Source organism: Aethalodelphis obliquidens, unplaced genomic scaffold, assembly GCF_003676395.1.
Source record: "Aethalodelphis obliquidens isolate GAN/ISIS:26980383/991018 unplaced genomic scaffold, ASM367639v1 scaffold8, whole genome shotgun sequence".
Classification (NCBI taxonomy): domain Eukaryota; kingdom Metazoa; phylum Chordata; class Mammalia; order Artiodactyla; family Delphinidae; genus Aethalodelphis; species Aethalodelphis obliquidens.
In genome coordinates, this window is record NW_020837952.1 from 2,068,662 (window position 1) to 2,091,932 (window position 23,271).

General features: G+C 55.2%; 1 protein-coding gene across 16 annotated transcripts in view; it reads right to left on the reverse strand.

The window, feature by feature from the left end:
* Window positions 1–913: 913 nt before the first annotated feature.
* The window catches only part of NCKAP5L (NCK associated protein 5 like), a 32,063-nt gene continuing 9,705 nt past the window's right edge, over window positions 914–23,271 (reverse strand). Inside the window, exons 1-13 of one of the 16 annotated variants that reach the window (XM_027106199.1) lie at window positions 16,913–17,285; window positions 14,255–14,316; window positions 12,999–13,127; window positions 12,219–12,287; window positions 12,077–12,115; window positions 11,248–11,367; window positions 8,203–8,316; window positions 4,463–7,092; window positions 3,340–3,502; window positions 2,998–3,079; window positions 2,340–2,648; window positions 2,122–2,264; window positions 914–1,821 (exon numbers count right to left, since the gene is read on the reverse strand). In XM_027106199.1, the coding sequence (XP_026962000.1) occupies window positions 1,603–1,821; window positions 2,122–2,264; window positions 2,340–2,648; window positions 2,998–3,079; window positions 3,340–3,502; window positions 4,463–7,092; window positions 8,203–8,316; window positions 11,248–11,367; window positions 12,077–12,115; window positions 12,219–12,287; window positions 12,999–13,127; window positions 14,255–14,316; window positions 16,913–16,970 (4,137 nt within the window). In that variant the 5' untranslated portion in view covers window positions 16,971–17,285 and the 3' untranslated portion in view covers window positions 914–1,602. Of the gene's footprint in view, window positions 1,822–2,121; window positions 2,649–2,997; window positions 3,080–3,339; window positions 3,503–4,462; window positions 7,093–8,202; window positions 8,317–8,466; window positions 10,156–11,247; window positions 11,368–12,076; window positions 12,116–12,218; window positions 12,288–12,998; window positions 13,157–14,254; window positions 14,317–16,892; window positions 17,287–23,271 lie in introns of those variants that run through there. The other 15 variants (XM_027106210.1, XM_027106207.1, XM_027106212.1 and 12 more) reach the window with 15 other exon arrangements.

A 23,271-nucleotide genomic window follows, 5' to 3' on the forward strand; every position in this document is an offset into this window, starting at 1 on the left:
CTCCATGATGAACTGTCCAGAGTCCCAGCCACAAGGCCAGGGGTGTTAAGCATGCATGATGCCCAGGTGGCCTCCAGACGGTATGTCACGGGGAGGCGGTGAGTGCAGACAACGGCAGGGGGTGTGCTCTGGACGACTCACCCCACATCTTGCAACCTGGGCCGGAAGGAGGCCTTCCTATAGGCCCAACTTGACTGGCCAGTGTGAGATGGGCTGGGGCCACCTGGGTCACCTTCAGGTCACTGTCCAACTCCACGTCTAACAGGAAATCCAACGGCTGGAGGGCGACAACCACTCACCCCATGGCCTTCTCACGTCACACGGAGACCCTTCCACACAGCCTCATTCCTGGCCTCCCCATCCTAAAGTGAGAATTTGAGAGCCAGGGGAACTTCTGGTTGAAATCTGAGGTAGAAATAGGGGCAAGAAGCTCTGAGGAAAGCCCAAAGTCCGTGGAGAGACTAGAAGGTGGCAAGTTGGAGGCCCAGTTGCACCTCACTTCACGACAATGGGAGGTGTGGACACTTAACTCTGTCTACTCCTGGGCCCCTGAAGCTCAGAGTCTGCACGTCCCACCTGAGCTGGTATGTCCAGCGTTTGAGCTCACGCCCAAAGACGCCCTCCCCATCTTCTTCTCTCCGAGGGGCAGCCCAGCCTTCTGCCCCACCCAAGCCCTGTGCCAGGGGAATTTCCCCACCCCCAGGCACCATTCCAGGTCTAAACAGACCCCACTTCCCCAACCCCTAGTTACCTTCTAGGGTGACTCCAGCCAGTGGCCCTGGTGGAGGGAGCTGCCTCACAAGGGAGCCTGGAGCAGAGTCCAGGGCCCTGGAGTCCTGCACCCCGGTGCCCACGCAGTCTCCACCTGCCTGTCCATCCCTGAGTCCTCCCACAGAATGAGCTGAGTCAGGGGCAGGGAGGGGCCTCCACGTTTTATTAGGGATACGGCAGAAGCAGAGGCTGGAAGCAGAGCAGCCGCGTTTTTTAACAACAGATAAATTAACCGCAGTGCGGGGATGGGAGGAGGGGGCGCGGGCGGGTGGAGACTGGGCCAGGTGCTTTAATATAAAAAAAAAAAACAACAAAAAAGACAACAAATGGGCCCCAAAGACATGGGGCAGGAGAGGGCAGCACCATCCAGACAGCGGGGAGGGCCAGGGCAGACAGAGAGAAGGCAACTTGACCCCTCGCCCCTGAACTCCACCAGCACGGGGCTTCTGAGGCAGGGGAGCTGCCAGGGTGGGTGGAGATGGCACGGCTGGTGGGCAGGAAGCCCAGCACCACAAGATGGCTCAGCCTGAAGTGGGAGCTGGGGGCCGGGACACAGCGGCCTCGAACCCCCAGTCCCGCAGAGGAAGAGCCTTACTCTGGGTGAGAGAAGGGACCAAGGGTGGGGTCTCTCCCTGAGCTGAGAGCGGTCATCTCCTCCACAGCAGCGGCGGGCAGTGGGGTGTGCCGGGGACCCCCTTCACCTTCTTGTCCATCTACCTCCTTGGTCCCTTCAGGGAGGGGCCCCACGGGCCCCGAGGGGGCGGGGCGTGAGGCGAGCCGGCCCAGTCCGCGGTCTCCGACGCCAGAGCGGGGCGTGGCCGCTGCAACCGCTCAGCCCTGACTCCCGCAGGAGGACAGCGAGTCATAGAGTGAGTCACTGAGAGACTCTGAGGTCTCCAGCCCCGGGGCACCCCCACTGGCCACTCTCCCTTCCTCGCCCACGTCCGATGTGCTGGGGGTGCGGCTCCCCCCAAACGCTGGGCCCTGGGGCGCAGGAGCTGGGCGGCTGGGCTCCAGGCTCCGCTTTCCGTCCACGTCCACGGGCAGGGCCTGGGGAAGGAGGGAAGGCTCGGGAGGAAGCTCCTCTCACCCTCCCCGCCTGAGAGGCTCTGCCCACCTGACGGGGGCGCTGCAGAGGAAGCAGGCTGGAGGCGCGACTGAGCACAGTCCTACAGTCCCACCAAGGTTCCGGAAGGGAGAGAAGCCCTTTCCCCAAGAGGGGTGTGAGAAGGTGGGGGTGGGGGGTGGGCTGCCCACTCAGTCCTCCTCCCGGACAGGGCTGTACCTCACCCCATGTCGTTCCCTCCTGCCCTCCAGTGCTGTTCCCTTTTCCCCTTCGGCCATGCTCACCATGGGGGTCCTGGGCAGCCCCTCCAGTTGTCGGGGTGGGCATAGGAAAGGGTCAGAGGAGCCGCTGGCTGCCCTCGCGTTGGGGAAGGTCCAGTTCTTGGCCAGCTGGACAGGAGCAGGAGGGCCTGGGTCTTCACAAGGATCTATCCGGGGACAAGGGGAAGGTGGGTGGTGGGTGGAGCTCCCAGAGAGGCCCACCCCCCTGCCCAGGCACTCACCGTGGGGACAGGTCTGATGGCCCCGGTGGCCCGGAGCAGCGGTGAGCAGGGCGGGGAAGGCCGGCATGCTGGGGTGCCGCCCGCTCACCAGCAGCTCCTCTATGCCAGGCACCTCACGCTCCAGTGTGTGGGCACGGCGGGGGACTTTGGTAAGGGGTGGGGGCCGAGCTGGGGGCACCCCGGCTGGGGGCTCCAGCCGTGGTGGCTTGGTCTTGGGAAGATTCTTACTGGGGGTCCCACTGCTGCCATGGTCTGGGGGCGGGAAGGTCCCAATGCCACTGTCCAGAGTTCGAGTCAAAGAGCCACAGGCTGGGGAGGGGAGGGGAAGTCAGGGATGTGAAGCTGCAAGCGGCTCAGCCCCTCTGCTTTCTTCTGGCTTTCTGCCCCTGCCCAGGTCCCACCCTTGGTCAGGGCCCCTCCTGGCCCCACCGGCTCAGTCACCCCTGCCTGCCCCGCCCCACCTCCCCTAGTCCTGGGGAAGAGGGCAGGGCAGGTACCCTATTAGGCTGGGAGGGATTTATTCCTGTGCAGCCCCAGTGCCCACTGATGCTTGGCACCAAGATGCTATAGGGCCTGGCACCTGCCGTGGTGACAGGAAGGAGTAAAGCAAGCAGGGGGTAAGGGGCAGGTCCCAGCCTTGGCCCTTGACCCTGCTGACCTGTGAAATGTGAGGTGGGCACTGGCTCAGCCAGACTGTCCTCTGAGGGCATCTCTTCCCGCCTCCCCGGCTCGCTGCTTGGCTGTACAGGGTACAGGAGACCTCAGAGCCCATTCCTCCTCCACCCTAATCCCCTCCATCAGGATCCTTGGAGTATGGGTCTGAGAGTCCTGGCAACCTGCCAGCCCTCAGGAGGCCCTCTCCCCTCCCCATTCTCCTCGGAGACCAGAAAGGCATCCAGCAGCTTCCAGGTCCCAGGGAAGGGGAGCCCTCCAGGTGGTAAGAGACCTGGCAGGGCCACAGAGCCAGGCCCTCCACCCAGCCTGCGCCCCAGGAACTTACCTTCCCAGGAGGTTTTCCGCAGCCCTGAAGAGGGCCCACCAGGCCATTTCGGGGCCCACAGGCCGGCCAGGGGTTCTTGGGGTCAGAGGACACTGGCTGGAAATCGCCATACTCAGGTTTGGGCTCCCGCCAGCTCTTGGGGGGCAGCTCCTTGCCATCCACCCTAGGGGAAGCAGTGCAGATTGCTGTGAGGGAGGCCTGAGCCCACTCACACATTCTGGCCTCCCTCCTTCCAATGGTGCTGGGCCTAGTGAGGCACCCACTGCTCCCTGCCCCTGGGGAAGAGGACATATCCCTGGTGGCTTCCCACATCAACCTCTCCTGACACCAGGAACAGGCCAAGACCCCAGGGAAAACTCCAGAGGATCAGCAGGGGCAAGGAATATGGGAGAACTCCCCCAAAGCTACTCAGGGTCAAGCCTAGAGACCTCTCCGACAATGTCTGCCGGTAGAGAGCAAACTCGGTCACATACTGGTCCACACGCGACACACCCTGCCTACCCCAGCTGACTTTGAGCGCACTTGCTGTCCAAACCACACCCTACCTGGAGCCCGATTCCTGAGGACATTCTGCCTTACCTGGCCCAGACACAGCAACCCCAAGATGGGGTAGCCCCTTCTCTAAACCACAGCTCCTTTTGCCGAGTCTGTGGCAGGTGCCAAAGGGCAAGATGGGAAGGGAGCCCTCCTTTTTCTACAGGATAGAAAACCCCGGAGGGAGAAGACCTGCATCAGCCCAGTTAGGTACTAGCACTCCCTTAACTACTGCAATGCTGCACCTCAGACAGGCTGCCTCACCTGACTCAAGACAGTCCAAGAAAATGTGGACTGTTAACTCTTCTCAAATGAGAAACTGGGTCTCAGCAAGTTGAATATCAGCCAGCCACAGAGGAGGGGAGCTGGGACACAAACCCCTGGCCCCTTGTTCGAGGCCCCAGTCTCTCCTCTGGGCCAGGCCGTTAACCCTCAAGATGCTTTGGTGCCATTTCATTTGACCTCCTACACCCTTTGACCTCTGGGAAGCCCCAGTTCCTGGGAAAGGCAGTCCCAACCCCAGGGATGCCTGTGTAGGGAAAAGGGCCCCCAGCCACCAAGCCCCTGCCAGCTGGTCCCAGGCTCTCACCTGTTGAGCAGCTGTTGCATGAAGGTGTCCGCACCCTGGTACATGCCGGCCAGCTGGCCCTGCACCTGCCCCAGGCCTGCACCGGGCCCTGGCGCTGGTCCCCCGGGCCGTGGCCGGGCCCTGCTGCTCAGGTAGGCCTTCTCCTCCTCCAGTGCCCGGCGCAGGTCTTCCGCCTTGGCCATCAGCTTGGAGATGTTGAGGCTCTCGGCCTCCAGCTTCCGGGCTTCCATCTTGACCTCCTTCCGGAGCGGGGAGCCCCCGCCAGCCCCTTCCTTGCCCTTGGCGGCCTCTGTGCGGCGGTTCAGCGCTGGCAGCTTGCTCTTCTTAAGGCCGAACCAGCTGGCGATGCTGCTAGCGTTGCGGTGCTTGGCCTCGGTGCCAGGGGCCCGCTCCTGGCCCTGGAGCCGCAGCATGTTCTCCTCGATGCCCTTCATCACCTTCTCCTCAATGGCCGAGTGTGGGGCCCGCCCCTCAGGGCCTGGGCCTGGGTCGGCAGGGCCAGGTGCTGGGGGTGTGGGCTGGGCTGTAGTGCCGCTGCTGTCTGCCCAGGGTGGGCCCTTCCCCTTGTCAGGCTTGGGGGCCTCCTTGGTGGCTGGTGGGGCCACAGGTCGGGGCACCACCTTGGTGGGCGACTTAGAAGGCAGCTTTGTCGGGCTGCCATGGGGACTCTTATTGGGCTTGCCGAGGCTGGGGGTTGAGGTTGGCACTTTGGCAGGGGTGCGGGGTACCTGGGGGCACAGGGCCCCTGCCAGCCGGCTCTTGGCCAGCTCCACTTTGGTGAGGCAGCTCCTTGGTGAGACAGGCTCCAGGTCCACCCGGGCCCCCATGGAGTGGGAAGAGTAGACTCGGGACCCAGGGTCCCCCAGGAGCCCAGATTCCTGTTGCTTCAGGCTGCTTGTGCCTAAGGCTACGGCCCCCCGCAGGGCCCCCTTGGCTTCTGGCTGCTCAGGGGGCCTGGAGGCAGAGGGCGCTGTGTCTCCAGTGCTCTCCCCTGACTTCCCTCCTCCCCGGGCCTTCTCGGTGCCAGGCCTAGCTGGCACCCCATTCTTTTCTGGGCCCTGGGGCCCCTCGGGGCCAGTCTTCAGTTTCCCCAGGGCTGCTAGTCTGTCCCGCAGAGGTGTGTAGCCAGGATCCCCGGGTCGCCGGCCCGGCCCCTGACCAGGTTTCTTGGACGAGCTGCCGGGGGTCCTGCGGCCAGGGTGGGGAGACTCCGAGCCTGCCTTGTCCAAACTCTTCTCCTGGGCACTCTCATAGGGGCAGGATTCTGGGTGGCAAGGGCTGGAGGGGACTCCAGGGCTTCTGAGGACCTCAGGGGCCCGTGGCACCTCCAGAGTTAGTTGTGGGTAGGTGGGCACCTGCAGCGGGGATGGAGGTGGCTCTGGGGAAGGCCCCCTAAAGGTGCTCCGGGAAAGGTCCAGAATGTTCTCGTAGCAAGGAGACACCGCTGGTCCCGGGGAAAGCGTAGTGGACAAGGCTGGCTGGGGAGGTCTGAGCTGTGCAGAATCTGGGGTTGTGGGGCAGGGTGACGGGCTGGTGGGCAGACCCTGCACCCCCTCTGGGGACAGCTCTCCTCCGCCCAGACCCCTACGGGCCGGCAGCGGGGAGGGGCTGCCATCTGAGCCACTGTTCCGACAGGGGATTCGGGAGTTCCGGGGGAGCTGGGGGCTGAGCTGGGGGCCCCCTGGGCTGGGTACCTTCTCTGAGGCTGGAGGCAGCTTTAGAAACTTGAGACCTCTGGCTGGAGAGGGCAGAAGGGGTCCTTGGGCTTCCCCGGGAGAAGGGGAGCCAATTTGGAGCTTGCTTTTCACCTGAGATGAGGAGTGGGGGTGGCCAGACCGTGAGCCCAGGGGGGCGTCCCCTGCACCCATGAACACGCTGAGGAAGGGGAGAGGCCCCTGGGCCTCTGAGGTAGCACCAAAGCCCGGCCTGTGGGCCTCCGGGGTACCCCCTCCCCAAGCTGACTTGGGGAGGCCTTTGGACTTGGACAGCTGTGGGGGCCCCTGGTCTGGGGAGGATGGCTGCCTGGGACCCGGCTGTTCCCCGCCGAGTGGGCAAGCGGCCCCGGCCAAGAAGGCCTGTAGGTAAGACTCCGTGTCCTCGAGGAGCTGGCCCAGGTTCAGCTGTTTGCGGGCCAGGGCCCCGAGCAGGGTGTCAGGGCTGGGTGCCTCGTTGGGGTCACCTGCTTCATCAGAAGAGGAGGAGGAGCTGCTGCCTGGGGCGCAGGGTGGCCCGGAACCGGTGCCCTGGGCCTGTGGGGAGCCCCTACTAGGGCCCCAGGGCCGCCCAGCACTCTCTTCCTCCCCTGGGCCCCCTAAGAGGCGCTCCCAGTGCAGCAGGCCTCCCAGGCTACCAGGACCTAGTAGCAGGTAGGGGGCCCAGGGAGAGGGTTCAGGCTGAGGTGGGCCACATAGCTCGCCATTGATGGGCTCTGGGGAGCCGGAACCCTCGCCTGGAGGCGGCCAGGGGGTGGCAGGTGAGCACAGAAGCAAGGGGTCAGTCTCTTCCAGGGCTCTCAGCACCTCCAGGATCTGGGCTTTCTTTCGAAGGAACGGGGATAGGGCCTCCAGCGCTGGGGGTGGGGCGGCCGGGGGTCCTGGGCCTCCTGGCCGCAGCTGCTGCTCCCAACACACCTTGGGGGAGAAATGGCATGAGGAGGAGACTGTGTGCAGGCCGGGACCCGAGCTGGCATAACTGAGTATGCCAGGAACAGAGCTGGCCTGGTTTGTCTGTGTCCCCAAAAAGGAACTGATAGCTTCTGGGATATGCTGGAAAGCTTCCCCAGGAGTCTCTGAGTCCGGGTTACCCCAGCTGTCCTTCCTGGCACACCTGGGGTTGGGTGGGCACCCATCTCCCTTTCTGGTTATCTCAGCACCACTTGCTACCAGTATTTGTGGGTCAACAGGGCTGACCACCTACAACCCTGGTATCTATGTTTGCCCCAGGGGAGGGAGGCCTGTCCATTTCTCAGGCTCCAGAAAGAACACAGACTCAAGAAAGGGATGTGATGTGGCCAAGTCCTAAGTCAGTTGCTGCAGGCAAGCCCGGGCCTCCTCAGGTCAGGCAGCTGTCCTGCTCAGCTGATCCCCGTGGAGAAGCAGACTGGGAATGACTCCATTGCAAACCCTTTCCTGCTTCTCCCAGGCCCCTTCTTAGGCCCCGTCTAATCTGGTACAGTGGTTAACTACATGGGCTCTAGAGCCAGATTGTAGGGGTTCAAGACCCAGGTCCACTGCTTAACTAGTTATATAACTTTCAGCAAGTTATTTAATCTCTAAGCTTCATTGTATCACCTGTAAAATAGGATGGTGATTATGTTTAATCTCACAAAATAAGATGAATGAAACCAGATATGCAAAAGAATGAATGAGTAATAGTTCTGGACTGGGATAAGTAAATATGTGTATGATTATAAATTTATGCCAAAAATTACCAAAAAAAAATATAAATGAGATCCAGGTGTCCAGCACAGTGCCTGGCACAGACTAAGAGCGCAGGAAGTATTAACTATGAGGCTGACTGCTGTACCATAACGCCTCTGCTCACGAGACCAGTGGCTGGGGGTGGGGATCTGTTTTTCTTGGTACGAGGCTGACAGCTGAGGGCTCACACCCAGCCTGGACAAGAATCTGTGTGCCCGGAAGCAGCCCTTCCCCTGGGACTCATTAGGAAACAGCCGTGGAGCACCGGCTGACGAGCCCGGAGCCAGCGGAGCCACAGACCACAGTGCCCAGCGCTCCTACCTCTCTCTGCCCAGCACAGCGCCCCAGAGGCAGCGAGGTGGCCGGTCCCTCAGCGGAGCTCAGGGAGGGAGAGGCTGGTGGCTCTGAAGGCAGCTGGAGTGGGGCGAGTGGGATCTGCAGGGGAGAGGCGAGGTTAGCACAGGTGCTGTCCGTCCCAGGTCCCTACTCCCACAGGAAGCTATGGCTTCCCATCCAGGGGCAGGGAAGCATTCTTCCAAGTCTGTTCCTTGGGTGACATCTCCCGGCCCAAGGTGTGGCTCTCACCACTTGGTCAGAGGAGCCTCGGCAGACCACAGCACAGGTAGATTGAAGACGTGCAAGCCCAGGTGGCTGGGAGGTGGGACAGGGTAGGGAGATCTGGAGAAAGAGGAGTGCCCCTGGGCCAGCAGGCAGTGGCAGGCCTAACCCAGGTGTCCAGCGAGCCTCCAGGACCCTCTGCTTTTCTGAGGGGCCTCCTCCCTGATTACAGAGAGAGTGAGCCTCGAGGCCCCTTCTTGTTCTGACTACCCGTAACCCAGCATCCACGGGGTTGGCTGAGACTAAGGGAAGAGGCATTTGTTACTGGGTCCTGGAAAAGAGATGGTGGGAGTTATCACTTCTGTCTCCCCTGAATGGCCTCTTGTGAGATCTCTGCTCTGAGGATTACAAAAGTAGTACTGTTTTTGGCTGCACCACACGGCATGTGGGATCTTAGTTCCCCAACCAGGGACCGATCCTACGCCCCCTGCAGTGGAAGAGTGGAGTCCTAACCACTGGACCGCCAGGGAATTCCCACAAAAGTAGTACTTAATCATGGATCACTTCTCTCTCATTCCCCTTCTGCTAGGCATGTCGACTAGATACAAGTCAGCTTTAACTCTCCCTGTCTCATTCTCCATGGCTGTTAAATCCTGTCTCTGCGGTGTCTCCGCCTCCCCTCCAGCCTGGCCAGCTGCAGCCTCTCCTGCGGCCCACGATCCTCACACCTCTAGCCTGCTCAGCATTTCAGTCTCTCTGACCTGGCTGGGTGGCTTTTCAATCTCCTGTGTACCAGGCAGCCTAAAGCATCTTTTTCTTCTTTGTCTAAAGCGTCTCTGTACTTATAGCCTCCTCTGCCTGCCCACTGCCTCCAGAGACAAGTCTGAAGCCCTCTGCCGGCATTCCGGCCGGGCCTGCTGGTCCTTCCCTGACACCATCCCCAGCTCTCTCTCACTCACTCTTTACACATCCTTTGCTCAAGTCCAGCTAAACAACTCTTGGCTCCCTAGGATTCCCTGCTCTGTTCCTTCCACAGGGAACCCCTTCTCCCAGACCCCTACTGCAGTCTTTTAAAATCTCCCATCCATCAGGGCCCAGGTCTGACGTCACCTCCTTCAAGGAACCCTCCCCAGCCCATCTCTGATGGCCTCTCTGCCCCTTGGGCTCTTGGTCAGCAGTGTCACACTCTGTAGCCCTGCCTTAGTGTCCAGCAGCCCCAGCTCTCAGCAGTTACGTTCGCTCTGCACAGGCCACAGCTCTGTCCAATTCCATATCTGTTGGCAAAGGCACTGCTCACAGTAAGAGCTTAATTAGCATTTGCTCAATGGAGCCTCCATCCTAGGGAAGCACAACTTGGAAATAACATTAATAATGACAACTAGCCACCAGTCATTGACTATCTACTACGGGCCAAGCACTAGATATTATCTCATTTAATCCTCACAACAACTTGCAATAGAGGTATTTTTATCCCCATTTATAAGGGAAAAAACCTGTGGTTTGTGTGGTTAAATAATTTACCCAAGGTCGCACAGCTAAGAATTAGATAAGTTAGGGACCCAATCCAAGTTTATCTGAGGCCAAGGTTCGTGCTCTTTCCATTATGTCATGTTACTTCTGGGGAAGATCAATCTATGGTCCCAAACCCCAAAATTCATTAAAAAATTCCCAATTCAAATCCCAGAATTCATTTAAGTAAAAAACAAATGATTTCAGGATGATCTTCACCTCTGTTATCATCAGTCACTGAGAAGGGTATGGACAACAGGGTAAGCTTGGCTGGTGTGGGTCAGGTCTCTGGGGATTCCTGGGTCAACCCTACAGTAGGGACAGACCCAAGGCAGGGGGAGCTGCAGAGTCACTGCCGCTGATTCACCCAGGTCTGCACCGGCCTGGTGAGACAGGGGCTGCAGAAAGGCCATGGTGGTGAGACGCTTTCCCTGCCAGGGGTCAGGTTTCCCAGAGAGCTGAGGGCATCCTGCTCAGGATCTGGGAGCCAAGAGCTGCCTGGTTTGCATCACAGACACACAAATTCAGACATACACACAAGGCGTTTCTCTCCCTGTCAAGGTCGGGGTGGGTTGGCGGTGTGCTGGTTGACCTCAGAACCCACCGTTCACCTCAGGTACCTGGAGCCGCTTCTGACCCACCCAGGTCTCACCCCATCCTTGGGGCTTCCTGACAGAGTGGACCCCAAGTGACATCTTAACTGAGCCCAGGACTTATTCCCAGTAGCCTCCTGCTTCTCCTGGGTAAGGCAGGTTTCAGGGCTAGAAGCAGGGACAGCGTCTGCAGCCATGCTTGGGTCGGTGGGTGAGCACATGCAGCTAGGCGTGCAGAGAGTCATCCAGGTGAAGTGCCTTTCCTGACCTCTCTGTGACACCAAGCACTGCCTTACACCTGGCCCCACCCCTGCCCCTGGCCAAGAAGAAGGCAACGCAGTGGCCAAACGGGCCCCTTGGGAGCTCGAAATAATGGCATTTTCAGCCTCCACCCATCTGAAGGAGGAGGAAGCAAGGATCTTTTCTGTCAACAAGAAGGGATACCGTCCAGCTGGGCGGGGAGCACCTGGGAGGTGGGGGAGAGCCAAGCTTAAGGGAACTCAGGAAGTTTCTCCCTCATCTAAGGCTCAGATCTATCAGGCTAGGTCGGCCTGCCCTGGATGGCCACAGCCCCCAGAATGGAGGGCAATGGCTGACGGCCTACTTCTGTAGGTGTCTGGGAGAAGAGAGGGTGATGATATTGACAGGGCTGGGGGGAGGCAGGAAGCGGAGATGTGAGGAAGGAAGGAGAATCTCTTGTGCCCACCTGAGGGAGGGAGCCTGCTGTGAGCTGAAGTTTCTGCTGAAACAGGGCGCTCAGCATCTGGTTCTGCCGTTCCAGGTCAAATACCCTCTTCTTCAGCTTGATGCACTCCTCCCGCAGGTCCTGCCACCCCCGGGAGGTGGAGGAAGACAAAGAGAGGATGGTGGGGAGAGGGAGAGTGGTATGAGCACAGTCGCCTTCATCAGAGCAGCGGGCACTCCTGCTGGGCATGCCCTTCTCTTGCAACCTCCTTCTTTGAGGGAGCTGACCCTGCCTATGTTTACGGCTATCACATCTTCTGGGGATGGTAAATTTTCTAACGTTTACCACCCCTGGTCAGAGGTAATTCCGTTCCCTTTGGCAACTTTCACAATCCTGGAGCCAATCCCCTGCCTCTTAGAAAGCACACATCAAAGAAGGGCCCATATAAGGCAGAGGAAGACCTGGGGGTCAGTGGCCCACATGTCAAGAAATTACCCACACTACTCGAGTAAATATTTAGATGTCACCTTATGCTTACAACATCAACATTGCTATCAGGGCCATCGAAACCTGGAGAGACTAGCTGGGGCCAGGATAATAGAAGGATTCAAGCCCAAATCAAAGTTACCATAGCTCAGAGACTTGGCCTTACCTAGCCAAGTATGAACTGTCCAAGACAGAGAAAGGGGACTTCACTGGAGGGCCAAGACGCCATTTCCACCCTCCTCTATTCCCTATCTAAACAGGTACAGGGGTCCACAGGAAGGCCCTCCCCTGCTGTACCCAGGGCCTCCTCCCAGGGCATCTGGGCTCAGGGCAGAGGGTGAGAAAGTCTCTTGTGGCCTTTTACCTTTTGGTTCAGCAGCGCCTGCACCACATGGTTGGCAACCTGGGGACAGAAAGGCAGAGCTGAGGAAGAGCTGTCAGCCAACCCAGCCTCTGCCTGGAATCGACAAGCTATCCGCCCTGTGGGGAGCATCAGTTCCACAGACCTCGTCCAGACAGCGCTCGTAGGTCTCCCGCTGGTTTTCATTGGCCTGGGCGAGTGCCGAGTTCTCTGCCTGCAGGAAGGAAGAGGAGGGCAAATAGGAAGCTAAGGGATCATTCTTCCCCCGGGCAAGTCCCTCTTGGGGAAGGGGAGGCAAGGAGCCTACTAGCTCTACCCCTGCCCCAGCTCTTGGCTCTGGTCTGATTCTGCCAGGGGGAGGCCTGCAGACCCAGGGCATGAAGAAGGCAGAGCTGAGATGGCTGGTCTTTTGTTACCCCAACTTCAGTCAGTGAGGCTGCAGGGGCTGGGGAGACAGAGCAACCAGGAGGACCGAAGGTGGGAGGTGCCAAAAGTAACCCTTATTTCCCTGGGGAGAGGGCAGAGGAGCCTGGAGGGAGGAGGGCAGGGTCTTAGGCATGTAGTAAAAGGCCTAGTTTAAGGATCCATGTCTTTGTCCCTCAACTCCTGAGACCTTTCTGTGGCCTCTGCGGCCACCCCTTTCCTAGAGCAGGGGCATGAAAGGGGAGAAGAGGGGTAAAGAAGGGAGACATTCTGGGGGTTAGGATGGCCCCCCTTGCGCACGCCTCTTGTCCTGCGCTGGACGCAGGCTGCAGAGCAAAGAGCAAGGAAAGGGGTTCTCAGAGGGGCTCTGCTAAAGAAACGTTCAGCTCTGCTCCAGCCTGGCAAAGCAGGCTGAGGGGAAGGCCCCCCCGCACCCCAGAACCCACCCAAGCTCCCCAGGGCTCTGGCCAGCACAGCTGCCCCCCGCCGCCCCGTGCCCCACCTCCAGCTCCCGCAGCCGGTGCAGGAGCTCCTGGCAGGTGCCCGGCTCCATGCTGCCCTCACCACCCTCTCCTGGCTTCGGGTTTCCAGGGCTCCCGGCCGGCTGGTCCATGGCCTCCGACATCAGGCCCTGGGGACAAGTGAGAGAAGCCCCGCAGGCTACTCCAGGGCATGGGGAGATGAGCGGAGGCGGAGGAGGACAGAGATGAAAGTTGTCAGTATTCTCGGAGTTTGGATCAGTGTGACCCCCGTGCCACGGACACTGTAACAACTCAGGGTCAGGCTAAGACTCCTGCTCACGGGACAGATACATAGACACACTCTTCCCATCTCAAGAACAGAGACCATTGTTTTATAAAACCCATAATTGCTCTCGCCCTCTCACAGGTCACACAGACACTGGCCAGGAGCCAAGAAACCTGAATTCTCCGCTGACGCTGGCCTCAGACTGGCGCCCGGTATCCTCTCGGGCAGAGTGGGAGGTGGCCTGCAGGCCTCCAAGGCTCCCTGCTTGCAGCGAGGCCCCGGGGGACCAGCCTCTGTGCATGCTGGGCCCTCCGCAGGGGTCTCTTGACTGGGTCAAGAGACCCAGTCCCCCTACTGGGGTCCCCCTACTGCTTGGCCAGCTCCTTCCTATTCATTTTCCAGGGCCCCCACTCCAAGGCTGGGTCAGGTACTGCTCCCGCACGGCTCTGTGACTGTCCCCCAAGACTCTGTGAGGGCAGGGTCACTGTCTTCACTTCACTGTCCACACTCACACTTCTTGGTGTGATACATGGCATATAAGAGACAGACTGACAGCTGTACAGACTAGTGTGTCATTGCCTGAGCACACAGAGCCAGGGTTCTGACCTGTATCGCATTATGTGATCCCCGCCCCCAAACTGTTGCCATAGTGACTGGCTTTACCTGATTAGTCCTCACCTTCCATTTGAGTTTCAATTTCTCAGCTAGAGGAAAGTACTCATTTCCTTCCTCTGCACAAATATTGCAGAAATTTCCAGTAGATGGGAAACCCTTCCTAACATAAAAGGCGGGAGGCCCCCAGTCTACCACCAACTACTTGCCTCCCTGACCCACTGCAGCTCCCACAAAAGGGGCTTTAGCACTTTGGGACCAAGGAAGAGAGGAGCCCTCGGCAGCTATCAGGCATCTGAGTGCTCTTCCCCCCCGTGGGGCACAGGGGCTGCCTCTCCCACCCCAGCCCTCCTCCTCCAGTCCCCACCACCAGCACGCACAGGCTCCACAGCCTCTCACCTGTCTCTGCCTTCTCACCCAGGCTGGCACACTCATGCAAGCAGCCAGAATGGTCACCTTGCCTGTGGAGACACAGAGGGAGACGACGTCAGCCATGCATTTATTGGGTTCCTGCGGCCTGGCATCCCGGGCCATAGGGATAAACAAGCCAGAGAAAGCCCTGCCTTTATGAGGCTCCCATTCTATTGGGGGAGGCAGGTAATACCAGATAAACCAATGAACAGACATCCGGTTCCAAGAAGGCTCTGGAGGTGACAGCAAGGCAGAGACCTGAATGAAGGCTGGATGAAACCCTGGAATGGGAAAAGCATTCCAGGCAGAGGAAAGAGCCAGTGCAAACATCCCCAGCTCTCAGCCAGAGGGGAATGAACAGCCACACAGCCCTTCCAAAATTCTTCTCTAATCCTCATAACCACAAAGGGAATTAAGTGCTATTATCAACACCTATATGTGAGATGAGGAAACTGAGGCACAGGAAACTACACCACATACCCAGAGTGCATCCTGTGTGCTGGCGCTTTCTCATGCATCATCAATCGCATCTGATTCTCCTACTGACCTCGTAAAAGGAGGGCAGGGCGGGGGTGCCAGCCTGGTCTGAAGCAGGCTCCACATCATATGGCAGGTTCACAAAGCACAGTGGATGGGCCTGGGTCCCCCCTTCCTATGCAACCTCTCTGTACACACACGTTGTACTGTGTGCTCTGTGTACCGGTGCTCTCAGAGCTTTGCAGTTAGAGAGATCTGGGTTAGAATCTGACTCTGCAAAATCTGTTCCTCACCTGTAAAATGGGGATAAGAATACTTAGTCCAAAGGGTTGTTGGAGCATGAAGTGAGATATGTAGAATGTCTTGCATGGACTCAATAAATGGAGGCTTTTCACGGTTTGGAGCCCACTGCTACTTCAGCGGTTCACTTGCAAGTGGACTCTGAGTCCCAGGCCCGTCACCCAGGGGGTCTGAGCAGGAGGGTCTCCTGAAGATGTGAGGTGCTGCCCCTCTGCCCTGCCCTCAGGGGCCTCCTCCTCTTCAACCCTGTCCCTGCCAGCCCTCCAGCTGCAGGGCCAGCCCAGTCCTCATTCTTCTCTGCCTGATACCCTAGAAAGAGAAAGGGTAACAGCAGAAAGGGAGAATGCTCCTTTCTGGGTGGGATGGGGGAGGGAGAGAGAACAAGCATGTGTGCACAATAATGGGAAGGGGGCTTCTGAAAACCAGAATAAAAGGAAAAACTGTGTAATGCGTATTTTTTAACACTCTGCCACAATCTAAAGTCCTTTGTTATTTTAACGTCATAAAAAATGTATCAAGTATAACTTCATTTTGCTCGCAACATTATCATGCATGATATATTTAGAAATGGACAGGCCTCGAAAGAAACGAAAAAAATTCAGGAAAAATCCTCCTTCCCACATACACAAATAGAGGTTAAAACCAAAAAAGGCCTCGGGTTACCTCCACCATTGGACCAGTTCCAGGCCACCCCACATCACCCATCTCTGGGCCACCATCCTCTTGCCAGGCAGAGGCTCCCACTGCTCTAGGAGAGGCCTGTCCCCACAGATCACCAGTGTCCCCTCAGCCCCCTCACCACTTAGTTCCCCAGTGGACACCTCCAGGAGTAGAGGGGCTGGGGTGGGGAGTGTAAAAAAAAAAAAAACAGGGGGATGAAGGAGGGGAGTAGGATGAACAGGGCAGTGTCTGGAGGCCAGAAAAGGGAAAGATAAAACAGTAGAAACCTCAAGTCTTTGTTTTCTTCACACAACAAAAACCAAACTAAGGGTGAAGGTGGTTTAGGAGGGTATCTTATCCTAAAAAAAATAAAATAAAATAAAAATAAAAAAGCATCCAGCTTAGGCATGAGGCCCAGACTGCGAGGGCTGGCTGTGCAGTAGGTATATGTGGCTTTGCGTGTTGAGGAGGGCAGGGACCCAACACACCCCACAAAGCCAACTACTGCCACCCTCCTGATCTGAGCCCCTGGGGCTCCCAGGGCAGGGAGGCCTGAGTCCCACTGTGACCTAGGGGAGACCCTCCAAGGGACAAGCCCCCTAAGTGCAACAACTTGGTCATGGGGGTCGGTCTCCGTATCCTGAGCAGGGCCTGGGAGAGGCTCCGGAAATGTCGGCTGAAGGCAGGCTGTGACTCAGCCCCACCTTGGGGAGAAGTTTTCTGCCCTCTGCCAAAGTGGTCCAGCCAACTCAGGGCGACGGGTTTTCTCTGTGTCTGCAGGGCCACAAGCAGAGGGCAGGCAGGAAGCTGTCAGCCTGGGTTGCTGAGTCACTGGGAAGAGGCCTGCATTTAAACTTGGCGCTGGGGAGACAACGCACGCACGCTGTGAGCAGGGTGGGTTTGAGCTCAAGATTTCTATGGTGAAAAGAAAACTTCCTGCATCTTTACCCTCCTCTAGGGAACATTAAGATCGAGAGAGATAATACCACCTCTAGCTCCCAATCTGAGCCCAATTAGGAATTTGGCCCTTCAGAGTCTGGGTTTTCGACCCAAATCTCATGAGAAAAAACAAAAACAAAAAAAACAAAAAAAACTCAGGTCGGTTCCCCAGTGGCTGTCCCTGCAGGGTCAGTGGCACCCACCTCCCCAGGGCCGAGATCCTCCCTCAGGCCCCACAACTGCTACTCACAGCTTCTGTGCTCAGCTCACCTGGGGCCCAGGAAAAGCCCTGGCTTGGGTTTTTCAGGATGGCCCTGGTTTCAGGCATTCCTCTGGTGGTCCCACACCATATCCCAGATGGTGGATGTGGGTCTGGAACACATGGTGCTGGCCAGGATGGGTAGGGATGGAGCTGCAGTGGGTGGGAGCTCGAGCTTGAATGGGAGGCTTCTCCCGCCAGAACTGCCAGCGGGCAACCCCGCCCCGCAAAAGCCTGATTCAGAGGGAGGTGACCTCAGTGCTGAGGGGAGGGAGGGGGAGGAAGGGAGGAAGCGCAGAGCCTCTCTGGCCCTCCTTCAGAGACAAGGAGGGAACAGCTGCTCAGGGGGTTTCTGGGTAACCCGGGGATGAGGTGGGTGCAGCCCCATCCCTGAGTGAATCTGGGTGACCACTATCTCTTCAGCCTAGTCAGTTATGTAAGGCCCCCCAGCCCCAAAAGATGGGACTGTCCTGGCCTTTCAGTCAGCCAGATCAAAGGAGTAGAGTCTGCAGCTCCCACCCCCTCTCCAGCCAGGGCACCAGCAAGACCCCTCCCTAAACTCAGAGTCCAGGCCTGGGAGGAAGGGGCCAGAGAGATGGCAGCAAGCCTGTCCTCCAGGCTCCCTTACCCTGGCCCTTAGCCAAGGCCTTTGGGCCCTGATGAGCCCCTCGCTCACCAGCTGTTCCCCCCGGGAGTCCTCTAGGGAAAAAAGCAAGGGGCCAGGAGGTGGGGGAGGGGTGGGCAGCTGTGGGAAGGCAGAGATGGAGCTCACTTTAATAACAGAATCATCCGTAACACAACCATTTCCCCTCTGCTCCCCCCATCCCCCAGCTGCTTTCTGAAATCCCAGTCACACCCAAAAGTCTACTTGTAAACAGCAACTTCTTCACCCACAGCAAACGCTCCCTTCCAGACAAGATCAGCCCTTGCGCTGCCCTGGGGTGTGGGGAGGAAAATGAGGACTGAGGCCCCAGGGCATTCCTAGCCTGAAAGTGGCCACCTTAATCTGGCCTAAAGCATCTTTTAGCCCTAAGTATTCCAGCTGGTCTCCTCCCCACTCAGGGAAAGAGGCAGACAAGAATTTCCTTTCCTCCTCCAGACAACTGGCCCCAAGACACAACAGCCCTTCTGAGAGGCAAGTGTCCATGGGGAAGGGGCCCACTGCACCCCTCCTCCAACTTCCTCTTCACAGGCACTCCAAGAACCTCCAGACCATGGTATAGGTTCTTTCAAACTGACAGTAGGACAGTCCCCTGCCTTTCCAGGCAGGGCAGGAGGAAGGGCAGCAGTGTTACAAGCTCAAAAGGCTTATAGATTTCAATACCCTTTCTCTCTCCCCCCCCAGATCCTCAACGTTCCCTGTTCACAGCATAACCCAACAATAAAAGCAACTGCTGCGGGTGGGGAGAGGGAAGGGGCACGGACAGACACAATGGGTTTATTTATAGGGGCACACACCAGGGGTTCTGCAGCCAAGAAGCTCAGGTCCCACTCCCCAAAGCCCAGCAGGCCCATCCCAGCCCGGCCAAGGGTACTGGAAAAAGCCTCAGACCAGAAGGCAGAAGGCTTATAGTCCCAACAATGCAATTTATTTGCTGTGTGACTTTAGGCAAATCACTCAGTTTCTCAAGGATAAGTTCCTTCATGCCAAGTGGAGGTTGTTCTAGAACAGTGGTTCTCAAAGTGTGGTCCAGGGACCCCGAGGCCCTTTCAAGGAATCTACAGGGTCAAAACTATTTTCACAATATGACTAAGACATTATTTACCTTTTTAACTCTCATTCTCTCATGAGTACATAGCGGCATTTTCCAGAGACTACGTGATATGTGATAACACAACAGATTGAATACAGAAGCCGATATGAGAATCCAGCTGCCTTCTATTAAGTCAGACATGACAGATTTGCAAAAATGAAGAACAATGCCATTCTTTTCACTATTTTTTGTTTTGGAAAATATATGATTATTTTTCATAAAATATGTTAACATGGGTTTATTGTTACTTTTGAATGAATTAAATAAATGTTTAAAACTCTCAGTTCCAATTTGTATGACAGTAAATGTCAGTAGGTACAATCTATATGAATAAAAGCTCTTTGAGGCCTTCAATTTTTATATTGTAGAGGGGTCCTTAGACCCAGCAGTTTGAAAAGAGTCACTTTTCTTAGAACAGTGTGGTCCAGTAGACCTTTCTGTGACGATGAAAATGTTTATTCCATGCTGTTCAATATGGCAGCCACCAGCCACACATGGCTACTGAGCATTTGAAATGTGGCTAGTCCAACTGAGGAGCTGAATTTTAAATTTAAATAGCCATATGCAGCTGGTGGCAACTATACTGGACAGTGAAGTTAGAAGATCCCTGGGATTCCTTGACTTGAGCATTCGAGGTCAATGCTTCTTTCCAGTCTAGAGTAGGGAAGGGAAGGACAGGACTTAACACTCCTGTCCCCAGGCTTTTGCTCCCGCTATTTCTCACTCTCTCTTCACCAAAGGAAGGCCATCTCAGCCACATGGGCAGTCCTGCTGGCACTCTTACCAAGGCTTAGAGTTGCTCTCTCATTCTCTGCAATGACTCACACCCTCTCCAATCGCCTCAAACTTCTGGTCTACCACCTCCCCTCGCTTCCCCAGCGGATTGAAGCCAGCAGAGGGGAAACCCCTCAAACCTCCCACTACCACAGTCCCAGCCCCATCGGAGTCCTTTGTACTTCCTTCTCTCCTCCTGTTACAGCGGAGGGGCTGCCCTTTTCCCAGGCAAGGCCAGTCGTTCCTACCCCAGACCCTCCCCATTTATGTCTTCAGGGTCTACTTCCTGAAGGGATCTTTCCCATCTACCTTTACAACTTCTCAGGTACCTTTCATCTTAAAAATAATTTCCCCCTGACATCTCTCCAGATACTGCCCTCTTTTCCCTTTCACAGCCAAACTTCTCAAAAAAAAGCCATCCTCACTTCTCACTCCTTCCTCAACGTGGTCCAACTTCAGCAGTAGCTACCACAATGCTAAATCTTACAATGTTTTTCAGTCCCCATTGCCTTCTCAAGCACAAATGCCTCTGGTGGCACTTCCTGCTGGACTATGTTTTTTAAAGCTTTGAGACATAGTTCAACTCCCACACAACTCACCCATTTAAAGTGTACAATTCAGTGGTTTGTAGTATATTCACCGATATATACAATCATGGCCATCGTCAATTTTAGAACATTTTCATTACTCCTTAGTTACCAGCCCCTCACACCCAAACCAAGGCAACCACTAATTTATTTTCTGTCTCTATAGATTTCCCCATTCTGGACATTTCATATGAATGGAATCATACAATAGGTGGTCTTCTGTGACTGGCTTCTTTCACTCTGCATAATGTTTCCAAGGTTCATCTCTGTTGAAGCATGCATCAGTACTACATTCCTTTTTATGGCCACATAATATTCCATCGTATGGCTGTGCCACAATTTGTTTATCCATTCAGCTATTGATGGACATTTGAACTGTTTCCACTTTTTGGCTATTATGCATAACGCTGCTCTAAGCAGTGTACACACCAGTGTACAAATTGTCTGGATGGATGTTTTCATTTCCTCTTGGGTATACACCCAGCAGTGGGATTGCTGGGTTGTATGGTGACTTTAGGTTTAACTTTTTGAGGAACTGCCAAACTGTTTCCCGAAGTAGATGCACCATTTTCCCCGACCAGGGATCGAACCCAAGCCCGAGTTCCATCAACAATATGTGAGGGCTGCAATTTCTCCACATCCTCACCACTTGTTATTGTCTGATTTTCTGATTCTGAGTCACCTTAGTAAATGTGAAGTGATTTTTTTTTTTTTTTTTGGCTGTGTTGGGTCTTTGTTGTTGTGCACGGGCTTTCTCTAGTTGTGGCGAGTGGGGGCTACTCTTTGTTGCAGCGTGCAGGCTTCTCATTGCGGTGGCTTCTCTTGTTGTGGAGCACGGAAACTAGAGCGCAGGCTCAGCAGTTGTGGCACACGGGTTCAGTTGCTCCGCGGCATGTGGGATCTTCCTGGACCAGAGCTCGAACCCGTGTCCCCTGCATTGGCAGGTGGATTCTTAACCACTGCACCACCAGGGAAGTCCTGAAGTGATTTTTATGGTTTTGATTTATATTCCTCCGATTGACGATGTTGAACATCTTTTCATTGGCTTATTGGCAATTTGTATATCTTCCCTGGAGACAAGTCTATTCAGATCCCTTTGCCCATTGTTTAGTTGGGATATGTGTCTTTTTACTGTCGAGTTGTAAGAATTCTTTATATATTCTGAACACAGGTCCCTTACCAGATATATGATTTGCAAATGTTTTCTCCTATTCTGTGGTTGTCTTTTCTGTCTTGATAGTGACCACTTCCTCCTGGACAACGTTTCCCTTGTCTACCACTCTCTGCAGCTATCTTCCACCTCTTCTTCTGTGTTAGTTATTTGTGAGTGTATGTGTGTATACCTTAAAAAACAAACAAACAGACATAGCAGCATGCTCTCACTGTTCTACATCATTCATTAGCAAAACAATTAAAAAAAAACCCACACGTGGTCCAGTGGGTAAGACTCCACGCTCCCAATGCAGGGGGCCCGGGTTCAATCCCTGGTCAGGGAACTAGATCCCGCATGCATGCTGCAACTAAGAGTTCACATGCCACAACTAAGAAGTCCACATGCCGCAACTAAAAATCCCGCATGCCGCAACTAAGACCTGGTGCAGCCAAAATAAATAAATAAATATTTTTAAAAAAAACAATCCATAGACTTTATTTGGATCTTAACCAGTTTTTCCACTGATGTCCTTTCCACTGGTATTCTATCCCAAGATCCGATCCAGGATCCCACATTGTACTTAGTCACCATGACTCCTTAGTCTCCTGTGATCCATGACAGTTCCTCGGTCTTTGTTTGTTTTGGCCGCTCCAAGCGGCTTGCAGGATCTTAGTTCCCCGACCAGGGATCGAACCCAAGCCCTCTGTGGTTAAAGCACGGAGTCCTAACCACTGGACCGCCAGGGGATTCCCAGTCTTTGTCTTTTATGACCTTGACACTTTGGAAGGTAACTGGTCAGTACTTTGGAGAATATTTCCTAATATGAGTTTGTTTGATGTTTTCTCCAATGAGATTGAGGTTATGGATTTTGGGAAAGAATATCACAGAGGTGATGTGCCCTTCTCAGTGCATTCTATCAGGGGGTGTGTATACATGATGCTGAGATATCTTATTACTGGTGATGTTAACCTTGATCACTTGGTTAGGTGGCGTCTACTAGTGGGTTTCTGTACAGTAAAATGAAAACATACTTTTTCTTTTGTTAATAATAAATATTTGGGGGGAGGGCAATACTTTGTGACCATGCAAAATCCTGTTTCTGCTTAAATTTTCACCCCCTCATTTTAGGATTCATCAGTGGATCTTGCTTGCAGCAATTACTATGGTGCCCTAACAATAATGTTCAATTTCCCTCATTCCTTGTAATTTATTAATTGGAAGTTTTCTGTAAGAAAAAGCTGTCTCTTCACTCCCATTTATTTACTTAATTACATATTTGTATGAGTATGGACTCGCGGGCATTATTTTATTCTTTGGATTTTAATCCAATATTATCATCACCACTTATCTTACTGCTTAAATTCCAGCTTCGGCCATGCTTTCAGGTTGGCTCCTGTGTCCTTTCAACATGCCTCCATTAAAAAAAAACGTTTACTTATTTTTTAACATTTGCTTAGTTTCTGGCACGAGAAGATGTTCCAGGCTGATCTTGTATTTTCCCTGCCACAATCTCTTTTCCAAGGGAGCTCTAGCAGAGCAATCTTCTTTCTAAAACTGTAAATCTGATTGCGTCCTTCCTGCTTCAAATCTTCCATGACCTCCTACTGCTTTGGGGACAGATGAAAGCCCTCAACATGGCCCTGGAAGCCCTACCCTGGGCTGGCCGCAGAGCAACAATCTTCTGAAAAGCTGTCCTGGACTGACGTGGCCCATGTTGATCTCTCTTCTTCAAGTGCCTCCTGCAGGATCAGTATTTCAAACTGTAATGCGTCCTGTTCTCTAGTACTCCCTGAGAGAAGGGGCAACTTCCATGCTGTTAGAAGGGGAGCTCCCTGAGGAGGGGCCCTGCTCATATTTCCTTTCCCCCACCCCTACTTCCTGCCAGGGCACTGCTCCTGCCAATGAGGTCCTGAACTTGGTGATCTCCTTTCATTACAGACAGAAAAAGACCAGAAAGACAGGACAGGTGAGAAGGTACAGTGGACTCATCAGGTTCCCTTAAAGATCCCCAGTGACAGCCCCCAACCCAAGTGGCTCTGAAGGTCCATATGACAAGCCACACTGAGAAGTAAACAAGGACATTTTCAGATTTGTCCCGAACA